We start from the raw sequence: 17,195 nt of genomic DNA, 5'->3' as shown, positions 1-17,195 counted from the left end.
CAGGTGTTCATGCAATATCGAATGTATGCTGGTGGGAGAAATGCATAGGCATGCCTCTATCTAAAGGTATGTTACATGACGGTCTTGCATTATCAGTTCACGTACGGCATCGATGTTTTCTGGCACAACGGCTGTTTTTGGACGACTTTCACGGAATTCGTCTTTGAGCGAGTGTCGGCCACGATTGAACTCGGCCTTTTTTCAGTAATTTTTTTTACATATAAAAAATAAAATATTTTAATAATTTTTTTTTTATTTAAAAGACTCATATTTAGTAAACATTTTGTAAAATATTCAAAAAAAAAAATATAATGACTGCCATCATTACGACGCCATTTCCGGCAGTTCCTCGGAAAAAAGGTGCATCTGTGTTGTCAGCAGAAGTTCTTTGAGTAGTTCGCGAGAAATTTTGACAACCGACTTTGAAAACACAGTTTCGAGAAAAACGCGCTTAAAGATGGCGCACTTAGCCTAGGTTGCCTCGAGCGCACAAGTTCTCAGGGTTGCATCTCCGAGAGTATTGATCAGATCAACTTGAAAATTTAGGACAATATTCTAGAAATGTTATAGAATTTAATAAGATAAAAAAACTTTACCCGAGATACTATGAGACAGCTTTATGAGAGCCGGTATGAAAATTAGACGATGGGTGTGGCACGGCCCACTTTCAGGTGAAATCACATATCTCGAGACTAAACCGATTTAAACCAAATTTCGTATGTAATTTCATTCAATTAATTCAAAATTTCATTTGAGACTTTTGCTTTTAGTATACAAATCAATAATGATAATAATAATATATCAAAATAAAATTTTGCACGAATAGTGCATTTGAGGTGTTCACCGTTATGATTAAATATAGCGTAAATCGAACCAAAACTGTTCACGCTACTGTGTACTGTATATGTGTACCCAGTGCTTATAGACGCCTTTTTTACCGCACTGTGTGAGATACATAATTGAAATTCAAAGAAAATCCTTTTCTAATAGTAGTAAGTCTGTGTGTTACAAGTGGTTTGAACATACCTAATATACACTACCATGTGACTTTACATCTCATACACCAGCCAATATGTGAGTTCTATTAGTGAAATTAAGAGAGCTTGTTTTCCTTATGATAGTGCATCTTTATGTTATGAATGAATAAAATCTGATGAAAACTCGCCGTAGACCCCATATACTCGTAACTAAGAAGCCTTATGTATCTGAAGGTACTTAGGTACTTCTCTGCCTTTGATCCTTGCAAGCTGCAAGAGTATGAAATGCTCGTTCACAGACGAACTAGCTCATTCTTACTTTTATTTATAAGAATTTATATTTGGCAAAAGTAAACAACAAAAACACCCATATTATTTGGAAATAACAAGGTAAAACTTGTCACTGTCGAAGTGGCTTTGATGATTTATAATAACTAGGGGGTCTACCAACAAGAACTACGTTATGACAATGTCACATAAAACGCTCAAATTTGGTCGAAATGGGCTCTATTTTTTAATGCAAGTAATGTTATGGCATTTAAGATTCAAGCAAATCAAACTTTGCACAACGTCTCCAGCCTCATTTCGAAGGAAATAAGGTTTGATGATGTGGCCATAACACAATTCACACCAAACAGTCCATTTTTGGCGATGCCATTGCCTCTTGGATTTCATTGTACCAAAATGAAACGTTTCATGATGAAATGGCAAGTCTTACTGAACACACTGACAAAATTTTACATATGTATGTATATCCGTAAACAAACATGGCCGTCAGCTGTCAAAATCACGTCATACATATCGGTAGACGCTATCGATACTTTTTATTTGATCAAAAGTTACTGGAGAGTCTAGCATTTTATAAATGCAATAATGGAAAAGGTTCAAATATTTCGAAATATATCATGTTATGTAATATCTAGCTAATAAGCCATCTATTTTGTCGTTTTAATGTTCAAAGAGCACTCAGCTGCCAACTATTGAGTAAGATAAATTCAGTGTGAATAAAGAGTCCTCAGCCTCACAACCAAGCAGTTGCATGTATTTACACAATTATTATTACAAATTAAACTTTCAATGTTTAATGTAATTGCTTGTTGATTGAAGTCGAGGAAAACTCGAGTAACTTTTAAATTCACTCAATAAATTTCCGAAATTTAAACTTTGAAAACTATAACTACGTACATAAATAAATATTATATATGTACATATGTATATCTCATGATTTTCCAAGCATTGCGGATTGGAAGGTATTAAGGCTTATGGATGCCCTGAATACAAACTCACATGACCACTAACGGACATTTTCCGATATACGTAATATAGTAGTCGAGTTTGTTCGCAAATATACATATATACATATATACACATGCAGAGCTTGTAAAATTTAATTTGATCGATATGTGTGCACATCCGACCGGTTTTTGCTACACTTGGCTTTGATATTTCGACATATTTGAGCAATTTGTGATGTGATTTCCCCACGTGGGTCATGTTTTTCACTCGAATCTGCTTGCACATGACAACATTACGCCCTGTACATGGGAGGGGGGTGGCTTGTATTTTCATGGTAACTGCGTTTTTAATGAATAAAAATTCAAATATCTGCTCAAGTTGTCAAACATTTTCAGCCCAGTCAATCTTGCACCAATTCACTTTGGAAATTTCTGTAATAAAATTTTTCTTTGATTGATTTACGCTGTCATGGGGTGTAATTGCCTGAAATCAATACCGGTCCAAGGAAAAAATATGGAAAATAAAACTCGCCGAAAGTGAGCTGGGCCACGCTGTCAGTACAAATGACAATGCCAGACAAGCTCCGAGAGACAGACAGGCAGTGGTGAGTGAATACGAAAGGACCGTGTGAGTAGGATCCATACATTGGTGAAGTGTGCCCATGTCGGTCATATTTGAATGTGAAGCACACGCGCACATGTGTGCAAGTTTAGTTGCAGATATTGAGGGCATCAAAGTATAGAAATGTATATACAAATGAATGAATGGTAAGAGGAACTCTCCATGATAGATTCGAGTGTGCCATATTAGAACGAAATCACAAAGCAAAGTGAGGTTATATTGAAATTCTTGGAATCTTCGGATCATATGAGAGCAATTTCGTCCCATTTTTCTTATATGTACGTATGCATGCAGAGCTGCTAAAACTCTTTATGACAAGCGAAACTTTTTTCTATGAATCCCTCTTAACAGCACTAGGATGCTAACATTGTATTAACATGGAAGTCTATTGCTAGCCTTTGCCGAACTGAAGTTTTAAGAATCTATTCGAAATTTCGTGAAGATATTTGCCAAATAAAGAAAATTTCTTACCGTAACGTGATTTTTGTGAAGATTATGCAATTGCTGTTATTGTTTGGCAGCTATATACCATAGTGGTCCGATTTGAAAATTTGTTCGAAGATTATAAGGCTGTCTTTGATAATAAACTATGTATGTCAAATTTCGTGAAAAAAACCATAAAATTTTTGAGCAGAAACACACTCTTCGATTATCCTCATAAATATTTCGCCAGAACTAAGCTTTAAGCAGGCAAACCATATATGAACCAATACAAAAGAACATTATTATTTATGGCAGTGCATGTGGTTGTCAACGAAGATAAAAAATTGGTGCAATCGCAGTGATGCTCTTGGTTACTGTTGCAGCAGTAGACTGTCAAAAATAATTGCACAGCACGTCATTCAGTAGTCAACAGCTTTTTGCTGCAACTCGTCAGCGCAATGACGTTACACAGAATTATATTTTTTCCCTCGCAATAAGCGAGCGCAAAATCATCAATACATTGTGCATTCGTATGCGACGTATACATACACACGTAGTATGGGTACCATGCTGACTAAATCACTCCAGCGAAAATGTCAAATTCAATTCACCATTTCATTCACAACACACGCTGGTAGTAATGTGTGAAGAAAGCGCCTCGGAGTTGCCGAAGTGCAATTGAAATAAGTCGTTGAGTATAAATTTATTTGCTTTAAGCGCCTTATCCCAGCAAGGTGTTAAATTTATATAATATATCAGATTAAAATATCGAATTACATCTCTCAGAAAATATCAGAGCACACTGCTTCATCGTACATGTTGTTGGTGTTAATACTGATAGGCGATACCAAGATAGGCGAAATTATCTACGATTTCGAAGTTATGACTGTCAACAATGACGTAGGACATCAAGAGTGCGATGACTATTTTTTTGATGACAGGAGATATTTTCTAAAACCTCGTTTGGTATCGAACGGCTCGGAGAGGTCCTTCCCGATCCTGAAGGGAGCTTTTGGTATTGCACAACGTCAGTTTATACAACCGTATACCAAATTCAGACACAGCTGCATAGAGGCAGCCCTTTTCCGCGATATCAAAAGCAACTTTAAAATCGACGAAAAGGTGGTGTGTGTCTGCTACGGCTGCCATATTTTCTTCACTGCATGCTGGACGTGACCTAATCAGTCCAATATTATCCAATAATGAATGCCGAGTCTCAGGATGGGTGATGGTGTAGGGAATAGTATGCTTAGAAGGTAAATTATGTTGACTATAAATTTGGCGAGTGAATTTTCGTAATAAAGTTGAACGATTTGTAAACGTTCTTCAACCGTTAATCTTTCCATGATGAAATGCCCTTACTGAACAAAAATAAAATAACAGCTTGACACGCCTCAGGCGTGATCTATCAAAATAAGGCTATAGAAAAAATCACCTCTAGTTGGATCACCCGTTATATCAATGTCTAAATCTCAAGATTTTGACTTTTTCGCTAAAGAGTTATTGCACTTTTAGCGGTTTTAAACATGACCATTGTATAGAGAATGAACGTGACTATTCTCTGGCATTTCATTACTACAAATTATAAAAAAAAGTTTGGAAATACTAATTACGCAGATGAAATATTGACACTATGTTGAATTAAAATGGCAAAGTAGTCGAAACTTATCCAGTATTCTAAACTTTTAAAATTATATTAAATATTGAGCTTTAAATTCCTCAATGGACACTCACCTATAGCAAACCCAAACATAAAGACACAAATGACTTTAGACCTAAGCAATGGAAACTATTTGGAAAGATTTCGTATATTCCATGGCGGACAGAAATTTATTAATTTAATTGAATTTGCTGCCCCATTCGAACGTCGCCACTAATGTATGCACTTGGGGAGGTACCATAAAGGTATCGGGAAATTTCACCGGCTGACGCACACAATTATTGTGCGATTTAATAAAATTCTACAAATTCTTTTAGCTTTTTATTAATATTTGCAACCTCCCGACGGGTGCGCGCTATTTGGCCAACCGGAAGTTTTTAAGATTCACTCTGAAATTCTTTATCCCGGCAGCTCTTTCTGGCAAAAGCAATGGCGTCGCGAAAGCAATTTTCAGCAACCCGCTGCTACATGTAAACATATGCTCAACTATGTATGTATGTGTATATGCAGGCATACCTGTAATGCATTGTATGTGGGTGGAGCGCACACACACACCCATGCATATTCACGGCGTGGGAGTGCGGGCACTTCGTTGTGTGAGGTTAATAGTAGCGCATTCGCACATGTGGCGGTGTTTGTGCTTCTTTAAATATTTAAATTGGTGTGCACACATACACGAGGATGTTCTTGCAAATAATGTATTTATAATGAATTACTATAGATATACAAATTTATTATGTATGTAAATCATTTGTTGTGCCGTTTTGTTTCTGTATTTCAGCGTTCCCAAATCGGCTTACATAACAAGATGTGGGAGTATATGAATTCGAAAAAGCATGTCTTTGTTAGCACATACGATGAAGGCATACGTCGAGTGCGCACATCAAAAGGCAAATATGCCCTGCTGATGGAATCGCCAAAGAATGAGTATGTGAATGCCAGAGAACCCTGCGATACGATGAAAGTCGGACGTAATCTGGATACGAAAGGATTTGGCATAGCAACACCGATTGGATCGCCTTTGAGGTGAGTATGCAAGATTGCATATTTATTTAAGGGTACGTAAATTTCGGTTATATAACTAATGGGTAAGTTGAGAAAGCATTGGCGAAATGCGCATACCAGTGAGCAACCCAAGCATATTTCAATATTTGTAGATGGAGGCTTTTTAATCCGAACTTAGCATATAAGGCACGTGGACTGGGCTTGAAGTCTAATAGAGATGGTTTTGTATTTCGAGAGTGCTTCGTTTTTCAGAAAATTATTTCTTCCGAAAATGAATTATTTAGTATGTAATTCTTTGCTACCAAGCATCTAAAGTTCTCAGTTCGCACTTATACTCAAATCTGCCAGACATTTGCCTAATCGACTTGTAATAAAGTTTTTTTTTTTTGTTTTTTTTTTAGAAGAAAGCTGCGAAAGCCTGAGTACAGAACTTTAATCTGATAAACCTACCCTGCTCTCAACTCATTCGAACTCTTTATAAAAAAATCTGCTACTTTCTCATGTAAATGAAACCAAAACTAACTTGACAACTCTCATTTTTAAAACGATATGCGATATCGATATTGATGAAATTTGAGCCTAGGCTTATCAAAATATCATGCAGAACTGTATGCTGCAAAAAATTTGTGTTCCTCTCTCTACGTTGTCAGTAATTTAATCGCTTTATTGAATCACCCAGCAAAGGATTATTAAATTTTGTAGTAAGCGAGCGAATAAGCCTTAGCTATTTTGCTGAAAAACTAAAGCTACACCTAAAAAGGATTTTCATGAAATTTTTAACTACATATACATATGTACTTTAATCCCACTCAGATCTAAGAACTACTGAGCAAAGTTTGTTTTTTTTTTGGCAAAAGTGAGATTAATTTTTTGCCTTACTTCCGAAATTTTGCGAAATAACTTTACATCATTTTTCATACAACTTATACTCGTATGCCTACTACGTGTACGAAATTATGCCGACATACGCACGCCAGTGCACAGCTAACGAGCGCGTCTTGTCTTGCCACAGCCCAATGCACGCCTCGCTGGATGGCTGGTGGCAACTTCAAAGGCTGACTGCTGCCAACAGCAACAGGAACCAAAGCAGTCAGCTGTGCAGGCAAGCAAAATGTTGTATAATGTATGCCAGTGGAATTTCTTTATTAAAAATTTCGCTTTTACATACGTGTGTATGCATATACGAGTATGTTTATATATTTCATAATTTGGTATATGTACATACATGTATGTTATATAGGTTATGCTTGATTGAAACTACATATGCAAATAACTTCTGCAATAAATTTGTGCCCCATACATTATATACTAAGGCCTACTTTTATCCTTCTGCACTTTAAATGAAATCTCTTATTCCTCCGCACAAGCCATTTTTTCGCCGATTGTTATTCGTTTTCAATACAATTAATTGTTGTCTGCTTGATTATTCTAGTTATTCATTATGCTATTTTCTTCTTTATTGTTTTCATGCTACCAAATGGAATGATATGGACATGCAACCATCAACAACAACATTAAAATACCACACACTGTTTGGCACAACAAAAAAATCACCAACTTAACGGGCATTCATTTAAAATAACTGAACATGCACACACACATAAAAACAACCAACTAAATTACCAATTATCCAACACTTTTCATCTCACTAACCTCATGGAACGACAAACTTTTGCAAACCACACGACCCACTAACCTCATAAATCCGAAACCAAACCGAACTATTTAAATATCTATTGGGCAACTATCGGCATACAAATGGATTCCACACCAATTTATTTGCTCCAATACTTCTCATGCACAAACACACATACATACACACACATGCACTAATTTGGCCGACGCCACACAGAGATCCGATTAATTTGGCTGTGCTATCGCTGAAGGAGAATGGTGAATTGATCAAATTGCGCAATAAATGGTGGTATGACAAAACTGAATGCAACCTCAACAAGGACAATCAGGACACATCACGCAGTGAATTGTCATTGAGTAATGTGGCTGGTATATTTTATATATTGATTGGTGGCCTCTTGGTGGCTGTCTTTGTGGCTATCATTGAGTTTTGCTTTCGCAGTAAAGCGTCCGCACAAAAAGCGAACGGCTCCATGCTGAGTTCAGCGTCCGGCGGTGGTTCACATCAAAGGAATTCCCTAACAGATGCCATGCATTCTAAAGCGAAATTGACTATTCAAGCGAGCAGAGAATATGATAATGGTCGTGTTGGGGTAAGTTGAAAATGTATTGTATTGGTCGCCATTAACGTTTACACACACATGCACATTACATACAAATATGTACTTAGATTATGTGAATGTATGAATTTAAAATTTAAAAGGGATTAAGTATTGTTCGATAACAGAGTGAGATTTTAACCGAATAGTAATCGGTGCAGAATCATTTTGCGGTGTTTAATTTGCGATAGAATAAAAAAAAAACCGAAAGAAATTGAAAGCACAACGGTCGCATCAATAGACATTGTAAGTTTTTTTAAAAATATTTCACAACAAATAACGGAAAAAAGGTTGAAATGAAGTAGATTTTATATGGCGAAATCATTTTAATAACACAATTAAGAAACGATAATTTTTTGAAATCTAATCGTAGAAAAGTTTCTATCAATATACTTATATATTTGTATAGTTTCTGTAAAAATATTCCATGAATTTATAACCAAATAGCTGTCAACCTGCTGTAGCTGGCTCTGAACTTTAGTTGTTTGCCGAATTTGATAGTTTTTATATCACAAAAATGATTTTAGAAATACCTATGTAATACAAGTATATCAAATAAATCGACTGGCTGCTCAGCTGCCAAAGACAAGTAACCGATTTTCATGCTTAGATATGTGTATAACTAGTCTTGGTGTACGATTTTCTTGCGGTTGCGATATTCTTTGTAGTTGTCATACATAATAGGGGATTTAATATTCTTAACATTGGTTATTCAGAAAAGTTCATATTATAAAAACCAAACAAACTTTTAGAAAAATAAAACTTTTAGAAATAATTTTCGGTACAACTGCCTCAAAATATATTTGTTTGCATATTTATTCGCGGTATGAGAACAGGAGGCTGATGACTGAGGGTCAGAACAGAAACTCAAGCAGTTCGAGTCGCAATTCAAGAAAGTTTACAATAATTTTTAATGACTTTTTCCATTGAAAATCGGTCGATTATGAACTCGCATGGAATTCATTTTACAGAGCTTTCAAAAATGTTTCTGAACAATATTTCCCATAAGTTCTTTTTTAGCTTCAGAGCCTCAGCTGCCTCGTTCAATTTAACTTTGTGGACATCGAACATAATATTGTGATTATTTCCGCCGTTCCACCTCTTTTGTGCTTTAAAAGTGTACATCATCCAAATTCACAATTTTTTACAGGTGCGAGAGCTGGTCACTAAAAACTCGCCTCTAAAGAACCATCGGCCACACTGTAATCGTTTTCGCATTACTTGAGGATGGCACTCCAATTTTCTCATTCAAAGATTTACGTCTAAGCACCTGCTTCCATACCCAGTTCCCTATTTCAAGTATAGTTTCAATGACGTTTTTTGCTGTAACCGTTCCAGTCACTTCTGTTAATATGATCCGCTGTTATTGCCACTGTACATACTTAAAAAATGTGTTATCGACATCGTTATCCTTTGAGTCGGGGTAGATACACTTCGGGTTGTCTATTTTTTCGGTTTACTTCCCTGAAGTCCCTTTTGATTAATTTGTGTAGGTTTTCCATTAATTTCTGCATCAATATCCTTCTTTGGTCCATCAATTTCGCCACTATATTAGAGTTCTGCTCTAACTTCCCGCTATATATAAAATTCGGATTACTTCTATGTTGTCAATGAATTTACGGTTCCCTAATATTTCAGCGCTCAGTAACCAAAATGTAAATTGATACCCATAGATGTATTACTAGAACTTGACACTATTCGTTAAGCTAAGCAAACACTCAGGGCTGCCGAGCGTTGTATTGTAATACCTTGTATCGATAATTTTTTAGTATACCTTGTATATAGATGGTTAACGCTCATAAAGCATTTGGAGTTGTAACTTAATTTCCAGACGACTGAACCCAGGACAGATGTCGATGCATTGATACACCAGCATATGGGCTGTCAGATGGCTCCTTACCATTTTCATAAGATTAATGAACGCAACCTTGGGTCTGTTGTGCCCTATTTTTATAAGATAGCCAGGTATCTTGAAAACTATCTTCGCTCCATTTTCCACTGTTGAACGCATCACAAATGTACAGCATGACCAGAGGATTTGTCCAGAAAGTATGAGAACTGAGTCGATTTAAAACATTTATTGAACCAATCGTTACAATTCTTTAAAAACTCCAAAATAGGCTCCTTCTGCGTCGATGCAGGGATGCCAAGGGATTTTCATTCTGCTGGCGTGTGCCACTCGGAAGATTGCCTCTTTGTCTCGAGATCATACTCAAAGATCCATGACTCGTCGCCTGTTATTACGTTATTCAAAAATTGGTGGTCACTTTCAGTGTGTGGTATTTCTGGTCGTCAGTGAGCACTTTTGGGACCATCTTCGCACACATCTGGCGCACATTCAAGTGCTCCGTCACAATGTCATGAACCACAGAAAAGAAATTTACATATGACGTTCACTTTTTTTTCTACATTGACCACCAATTAAGAAAAATCGTAAAAATGAAAAACTGAGAAATCGCGCTTCAAAATTTTCGCTTTTTGCCAAAGCGCTCATATATCTGCTAGACACACGGTCACTATTTCCCTTCTAGGTTCGACAATATTTTGAACTCCAATCTATAACCTTGGGGACATATTCTTAGATAATTTTTAAAAAGATTTAAGTAAAAAAAATGTTTTTTTTTGAAGGTTCTAAAGCAGACTTCCCTTTAAACCAATACTTAGTCGACGGTCTGAGTTCTAAACTTTGCGCACACGCGTCACATTGTCGGTGTTTGTCGGAGTCGCAGGTCTCCTAGCATGGTCTTCATCAGCGACTTCTGGTGCTACGAAAACACACCAAGTCTTGCTTAAGCAACATCTGGGTAAGCCTGCTTGATCATATCAACGCCTCTGTCGCAGATTTAAGTTTCACACCGAATTTAATCGCTTATGTCTGTTCTAACGAACGCTGCATTTTCGACTTGCACCACTCACACAAACACGTCGTGCGAAGATATTTGTCCTGACTCTCTAGGTACTCGGAGACAATGATCAGCCGCTCGTTGGTTAGCCCTCTACTGAATCCAGTTGGTACGCGCACGCTTCGAAATACACTCTCGGCGGAAGAAAATCAGACCTATTACTTTCCGGACAAACCCTGTACCTTAAAGGGATGACACAAAATATGGGCATTTTCTACGCTTTTTATTGCACCTCATGTCGACGTATGGGATCGGAATGCTGTTTTGGAGAGTGGCGTTTGCGATGTATCTAGCCTCAGCCTAATTAACTTCTCAAACAACTTCTCAGCTATGTAGATCAAGCAGAGTGACTGATAAGGCTGCACTTTCCTTAGCTGATTAGGGCATGCCGCACATTGGGATATCTGTGGCCGAAATTCAAAAATTTCATGTTGTCTGATTTGAAAAAAAAAATTTCACAGTTTGTTACCAACTATCTATACATTATTTTCCCAAAGTATTAGGATTCTATCTGCAAAGTTGGTGAATGTAGAGAACATCAAAATTAGCAAAAAATTTACTCAAAAGTCAAATCATTGATACAATAAAACAACTATTGAAATTCAACTTTGTTATTATATTTCATTTATAATATGTATCAAAGAAAAAATTTGCATCAAAATCCATTGAAAAAAATAATGCATAAAAAATTTTGTGCAACAACATAATTTGGACGTCAAAATTTCAATGTTCTTCAAATTCAAAGTGGTGCACCTTTTTAGCGCTGTCTACCGCTGTCGACATACATATACCGAATTAAAGCCTGAAGTCTCAGCTAAATTAAATTCAGCTGTCCCAAATTGCCCCCCCCTTGAAAAAAACAATGTCAGAATGTCACGAAGATGTAAAAAAGTTGCTAAAAGAGACTTTAGTTGTATGGGAGGTGGGCGTAAAAGTGGGCGGATATTATTGAAATTTAACACCAACATATATAATGTCATAAAAATGCTATGTACCAAAAATCAGTGCTGTAGGTCAAAAATTAAGTTTCACCTTATATGGGAGGTGGGCGTAAAATAAAATTTTTTAAAAAAATTTTTTCATTTTTTTCTTGATTGGCATCCAAAACAATGATGTACCAAATGTCATTGTCCTGCGGCAACTCCTTATATTTTTAGCCGCAGTATGCCCTAGCAGAAACCTATGTGTGTCGCTGTCTTTACCATATCTTTGGAAGCAGCACTGCCTTCAAGCAGGTATTGTAACGTTCATTTCAAATAGAACATGGAACCGTTCAACAGAAATTATTTTCTAAATTTCTGTGGGAACTCTATCCGATCCCGGTGCTTTATTGCTCTTCAGTTTGTGCGTGGCTTGCTGCAGTTCTTTTATTGTAAAAGGTGGTGAATCAAGGGAAGTACACTCTTATTTCTTTCGCATATAAACTCATGTTCTGAGAGTAGTGTGTAAACGAGATTGGCCAATTTGCTTTCTATACGCAAAAATAAAGTTTCGAATAAGTTTGTGGCTTAGTGCCCAACCTTTGGGCACGTATAGCATTGTATGTAATAGACGAAATCATGAATGGTTAGTTCGGTTATCAGCAAATAGTACTTTTATTAGATACCACATTACAAACGAAAAAAAATTCAATCCCACTAATCAAGAACATAGGCTAGCTTGATATTAGAACATAGAATTAGATGTTTTGATATCTCAACATTAGTAGGCGTGTAGACATTTGTACGAAGCCGTTATGCACCCACATATCACTGCTCAACACAAAACCCATAAGAGCTACCGTTAAGGCGGATATAAAGCAATCCAAATAGTGCATCCGGCCCGTTACAATTGCTACAGCAGCAATCGAATATGGACAGATAAAACCAGTGGAACTATGCAACATTTCAGGCTTTCCCTGCACTATGACTATAATAACCAGAGAGCTAACAAAGTATCTCCGCACACATACAGTACGCACACTCAACTGCGTACAATTCAAAGCACATTTTCCACTGGCGGACGCGTTAACGTTATTTGTGCGTTCAGCTAAACGCAACTGCTGAGCTTAATATGCATAAATATACAAAAGCATAGTACACACACATGCATACAGCCACACAGGGACGAACAAAGCAGTGGGCATTTAATCAGTTGGCATAAGGGAGATACGAGCATGGAATGCACTGAACGTTCATTTGCCTGTTGGCAAAATTTGCTCGACTGCTCCCTTGCCTGCTGCCGCTTGGGTGCCTGACCGTCTAGTGCCGTACATCCGCACGCCCATACGAAACGGCTGACAGGCAGCTGAGCAACCAACAGACAAATAGAAACAAATCAGCAACCAACAGCCGTGGACCAGCTATTTAGGCCCACACACGAATATGCTATATATACATATGTATGAGTACACATACTGACGCAATACGTCTTTGACGGTGCGGTGAATGCTCTGCAAGAATGAGTTAAGCCTAAGCCATACACAACGCGCACATATTACTATCTGTAATGGTTCTCTGTGTATGTGTGTGTGTGTGTGCACCTATTTGCCAGCCTGCAGCAAAAGTTGGCTTGCAGGCACCGATGCAACGTAGTCAACTCGTTGCATGCTTGTGTGCGCTGTGAATATGTGTTTGCACTTGTAACCCGTGCACTTGTTTGCTTTCGTACTCCGCATGGCTGAATAATCATCGCGTTCATTAATACGAGCCTTGCAGGCGCGTAACAGCGATCAGATCGTCGTCGTCGTCGCCGTCGTCGTCAGCTGTGTCGGACGAAACGTTCAACTAATGACTGACACGGGCATATCTGTCGCCGGGTGACCACACGGTCTACTACAATGCACACGTGCCCACATATGTGTGTTGGCAACCGCAACGCCGTTCAGCAGTTGCCACTGTGCTACAGTTTGACTTAAAATTCAGCCCATATTCCCTGCTGAGCGGGTGTGTTGGGCAATGTCCCTTATATAGCAAACTGTTTTATGTTTCTGAAATTAATATGAATTTACACCGATGCAACAGCAACATCAAGTAATGTGCGCCTTAGTAAGGCGAGGAGGTTAGATAACATAGCTACTACTTAGTTGACTGACAGTCAGCGCACACTGTATACATTTAGCATATGTGTTAGTGTGTGCCCTCATATGCCTCCACATACATATTTGTTTGGTCTGATGTATCAGTTTCTCTTATGTTAACGCCAGTGGCGTCTACAGCATACCACGTCAGCCTCATTTTCTAAACATTAGTCTGTGTATGTGTGTGTGTGGGCTTGTAGTGGTAATGCAGCACTGTGCATACAACTTTCGTTTACAACAAGCCAGCTAGCTGGCAATTTTCGGTGCATGTTTGAGTTCTAATTACATGTTAGAGCAGCAGGTATTTTGTAATGATGTATGTATTTAGTGGCTTGTCATAATATGTTTGATGCAAGTAACAGCTTTTGGTAGCTGGGTTGGTGTTGATTGCTTCCTGATTGCTCATGCAAAATCTAGGACGCCGACAAAATGCTTTACTTAGTAGAATTAGCAGTGTCTGCCTGTTATATGTATGCATTTGTACGCATTTGTTAGTGCTCAATTTTATTAATTTGGAAATTCTTGTTTAAGTTAACCATTAAAAGGAATTAGTTAACGCCAAACGGCTCTGAGCGGCACGTGATATACTAAGTATGCACTTGTTGGAGTTAAGAATTTGTTTTAGAGTAAATATATTTATTTTTGTGGGGATCAAAGCATACATAATTAAAACAAAAACAAGAAAAAATGTAAAAACCGGTTGCACTGAAGCGAAGCTATAACACCCTTTACAAATATAAAATATTCCATACAAAAAATTTGATCAGTCAGTTATTTATAGTATAATGTTATGATGTATGCAATAGTGACCCGATCGGAGCAATTATTTTGGAGAGTACATCATTGTCTTAATTAAAAAGATAATTTCAAATGAAATGCTTTCCATATACATAAGTACTTTATAACGAACGATCGAATTTTGTTGTATCTCTTCAATAGACTGAAAACGGGTTTTATTCCGATGAATGTTGACTTTTTTGTATATTAAACTCATGCAATACTGTCTCAACGGCACTTACTATATAATTTCTTCTTCAAAACGGTTCAATTTGTTTTACGATTTAAGTTAAGGATGTATATATGTGTTGACTGAAGACTAAACATATAAATATCCTTTCATATTCAAGCATTAAAGCCATCAAGAAGGCAATACATATTCAAAAGTTGTGTAAAAGATGAAATCCCGCACGCTAAATCATACTATACACCAAAACACACACACTTACATACATTTACACTAGTGCACACACTTGTATTGAATTTTGATAACATTGTGGTCACAACTATTATTAACGTTCAAACAGTACCTCAATTGTGCCTCTTTGCAGTATTATCCAGCCGGACAATTAAGTGCCGCATCTGAGGCCGAAACAATGCACATGAATGCGCACAGTCAGGTTTGACATGAACATGCGCAGGAATCGCGCCTTTGACGTACACCCTGCGCACCAACAATACGCCGCATAATGGCCAACAGCCGGCAGGAAACGGAGAAGATACTGAGCAATCATGATCAAAATGCAACAACAATGCCGGGCAGCCAGAATAGTACGCTCATGCGAAATCCCGATGTAAATCATCCCTACGCCAAATAAATAAATATATATATATATATACATATACATAAATGCATATATACTAACTCAAAAACACATAACGATGTGAAAAAGCAAAACTTACAAAAAACATATACTGAAACAACATTCAAAAAAGTGGAATTAAGCGTGTGAAAGTATCAAAAATAATAACTTAATAAAATAAACTAGGAGCGTATATATGGATATTACTAAGAGTGAAAATAAAAATAAATGTGTTATTATATAAGTAAAAACACAGACGAAATCATACACAAGACACATTTTTTGTTTGGTATTAGTCATGTAATAAAAACTCATTGCAGACATACAGTCACATACAGAACACTGCAAAACACAAGTGAAACTACAAGGCAATGCAAATATACATTTTTTAAAGTAGTATGTATATTATAAATTTTGACAAAGAACTCTTTAATTAACATCTTAATTTTCGCTAATTTTATATCATATATATATATATATACATAATTTATTGTTTACCCGATTTTTTACCTAAATAACTCTTTTACAATTTGACTTCATTCAAAAGAATTATCTAAAGATCATCAAGACTTGTACATCAGAATACTTTCCGCCGTGATTACTTAAACTATTGAATACTGTTTCGCTTAAAGTATCCATTTTCTATTTACAAACAACAAATTACGAGCTGAGTTCATTACAAGAGAGGACACTTCATCAATAGTTATAACCGCTTTCTTCAATGCTTTTCATGTCCAGATTTTATAACAGTTTTATCATTGTGTAAAAATATTGTTGAAAATAAAAAATATAAAGATTTTATTTAGTGATTTTAAGATCCTAAGACTTCAAATAAAGGTTTGCATACGTAAAATTTTTTGCCAAAATTTGGGTCTTAAGTTGTTTATACGTTGTTTCGGTGAGAAAGAATCGTCGATTAGTTTTCGAGTGATGTTGGTCACCGACTTGGAAGCACCACTTTGAGCATTTAAATTTTAGCTTTGTACTTCCAAGCAATCTGAAAATGCCTTTTCAAATTCGCGAAAATGTTTAAAAATATTCACCGGAACGATATGAAAGGATAACATGGTTGTATTAACGAAGGTGATATAATTTATTCATTTTAGTACTCTCACTAAACGTAAGAGTGAACAGAAGAAAGCTAAAATAAATCACAACTTCCAAAACTTGAACTATACCTCTACTGTAACTAAAATTGAGAAGTTTGCTATTCCTGAGCATAATCTTTCTTTTGGTAATATCTTAAGTCGAATGTTGCTTATATGGTTTTATGATGTCACTAGACAAGCTGACAGAAAATAAGAAGTTGTCGGACACTTTAGTCCTTAACTAAACTATGTTCCGAAAAGTTTGGAAACATTCTCTTTCAAAGAAGAATCTGTAACAAGACGTCATAATTTTTTTACAAACTAAGCAAAAGTCTCCAGCGGCACAATGACCATTGTTTGGCTATACTATCGAAACTATTTTCTTCAAACGAATTTAGCTGACAGGCTTC

General features: G+C 36.7%; 1 protein-coding gene across 2 annotated transcripts in view; it reads left to right on the top strand.

The window, feature by feature from the left end:
• The window catches only part of LOC105225058 (glutamate receptor 1), a 114,237-nt gene extending 98,072 nt beyond the window's left edge, over positions 1–16,165 (top strand). Inside the window, exons 14-16 of one of the 2 annotated variants that reach the window (XM_049458747.1) lie at positions 5,699–5,943; positions 7,775–8,150; positions 15,446–16,165. In XM_049458747.1, the coding sequence (XP_049314704.1) occupies positions 5,699–5,943; positions 7,775–8,150; positions 15,446–15,520 (696 nt within the window). In that variant the 3' untranslated portion in view covers positions 15,521–16,165. Of the gene's footprint in view, positions 1–5,698; positions 5,944–7,774; positions 8,151–15,421 lie in introns of both variants that reach the window. The other variant, XM_049458746.1, reaches the window with a different exon arrangement.
• Positions 16,166–17,195: the final 1,030 nt, after the last annotated feature.

Source organism: Bactrocera dorsalis, chromosome 5 (genome assembly GCF_023373825.1).
Source record: "Bactrocera dorsalis isolate Fly_Bdor chromosome 5, ASM2337382v1, whole genome shotgun sequence".
Lineage (NCBI taxonomy): Eukaryota > Metazoa > Arthropoda > Insecta > Diptera > Tephritidae > Bactrocera > Bactrocera dorsalis.
Note: the sequence above shows the minus strand (reverse complement) of the source record. Positions and strands in the feature narration are given on the sequence as shown.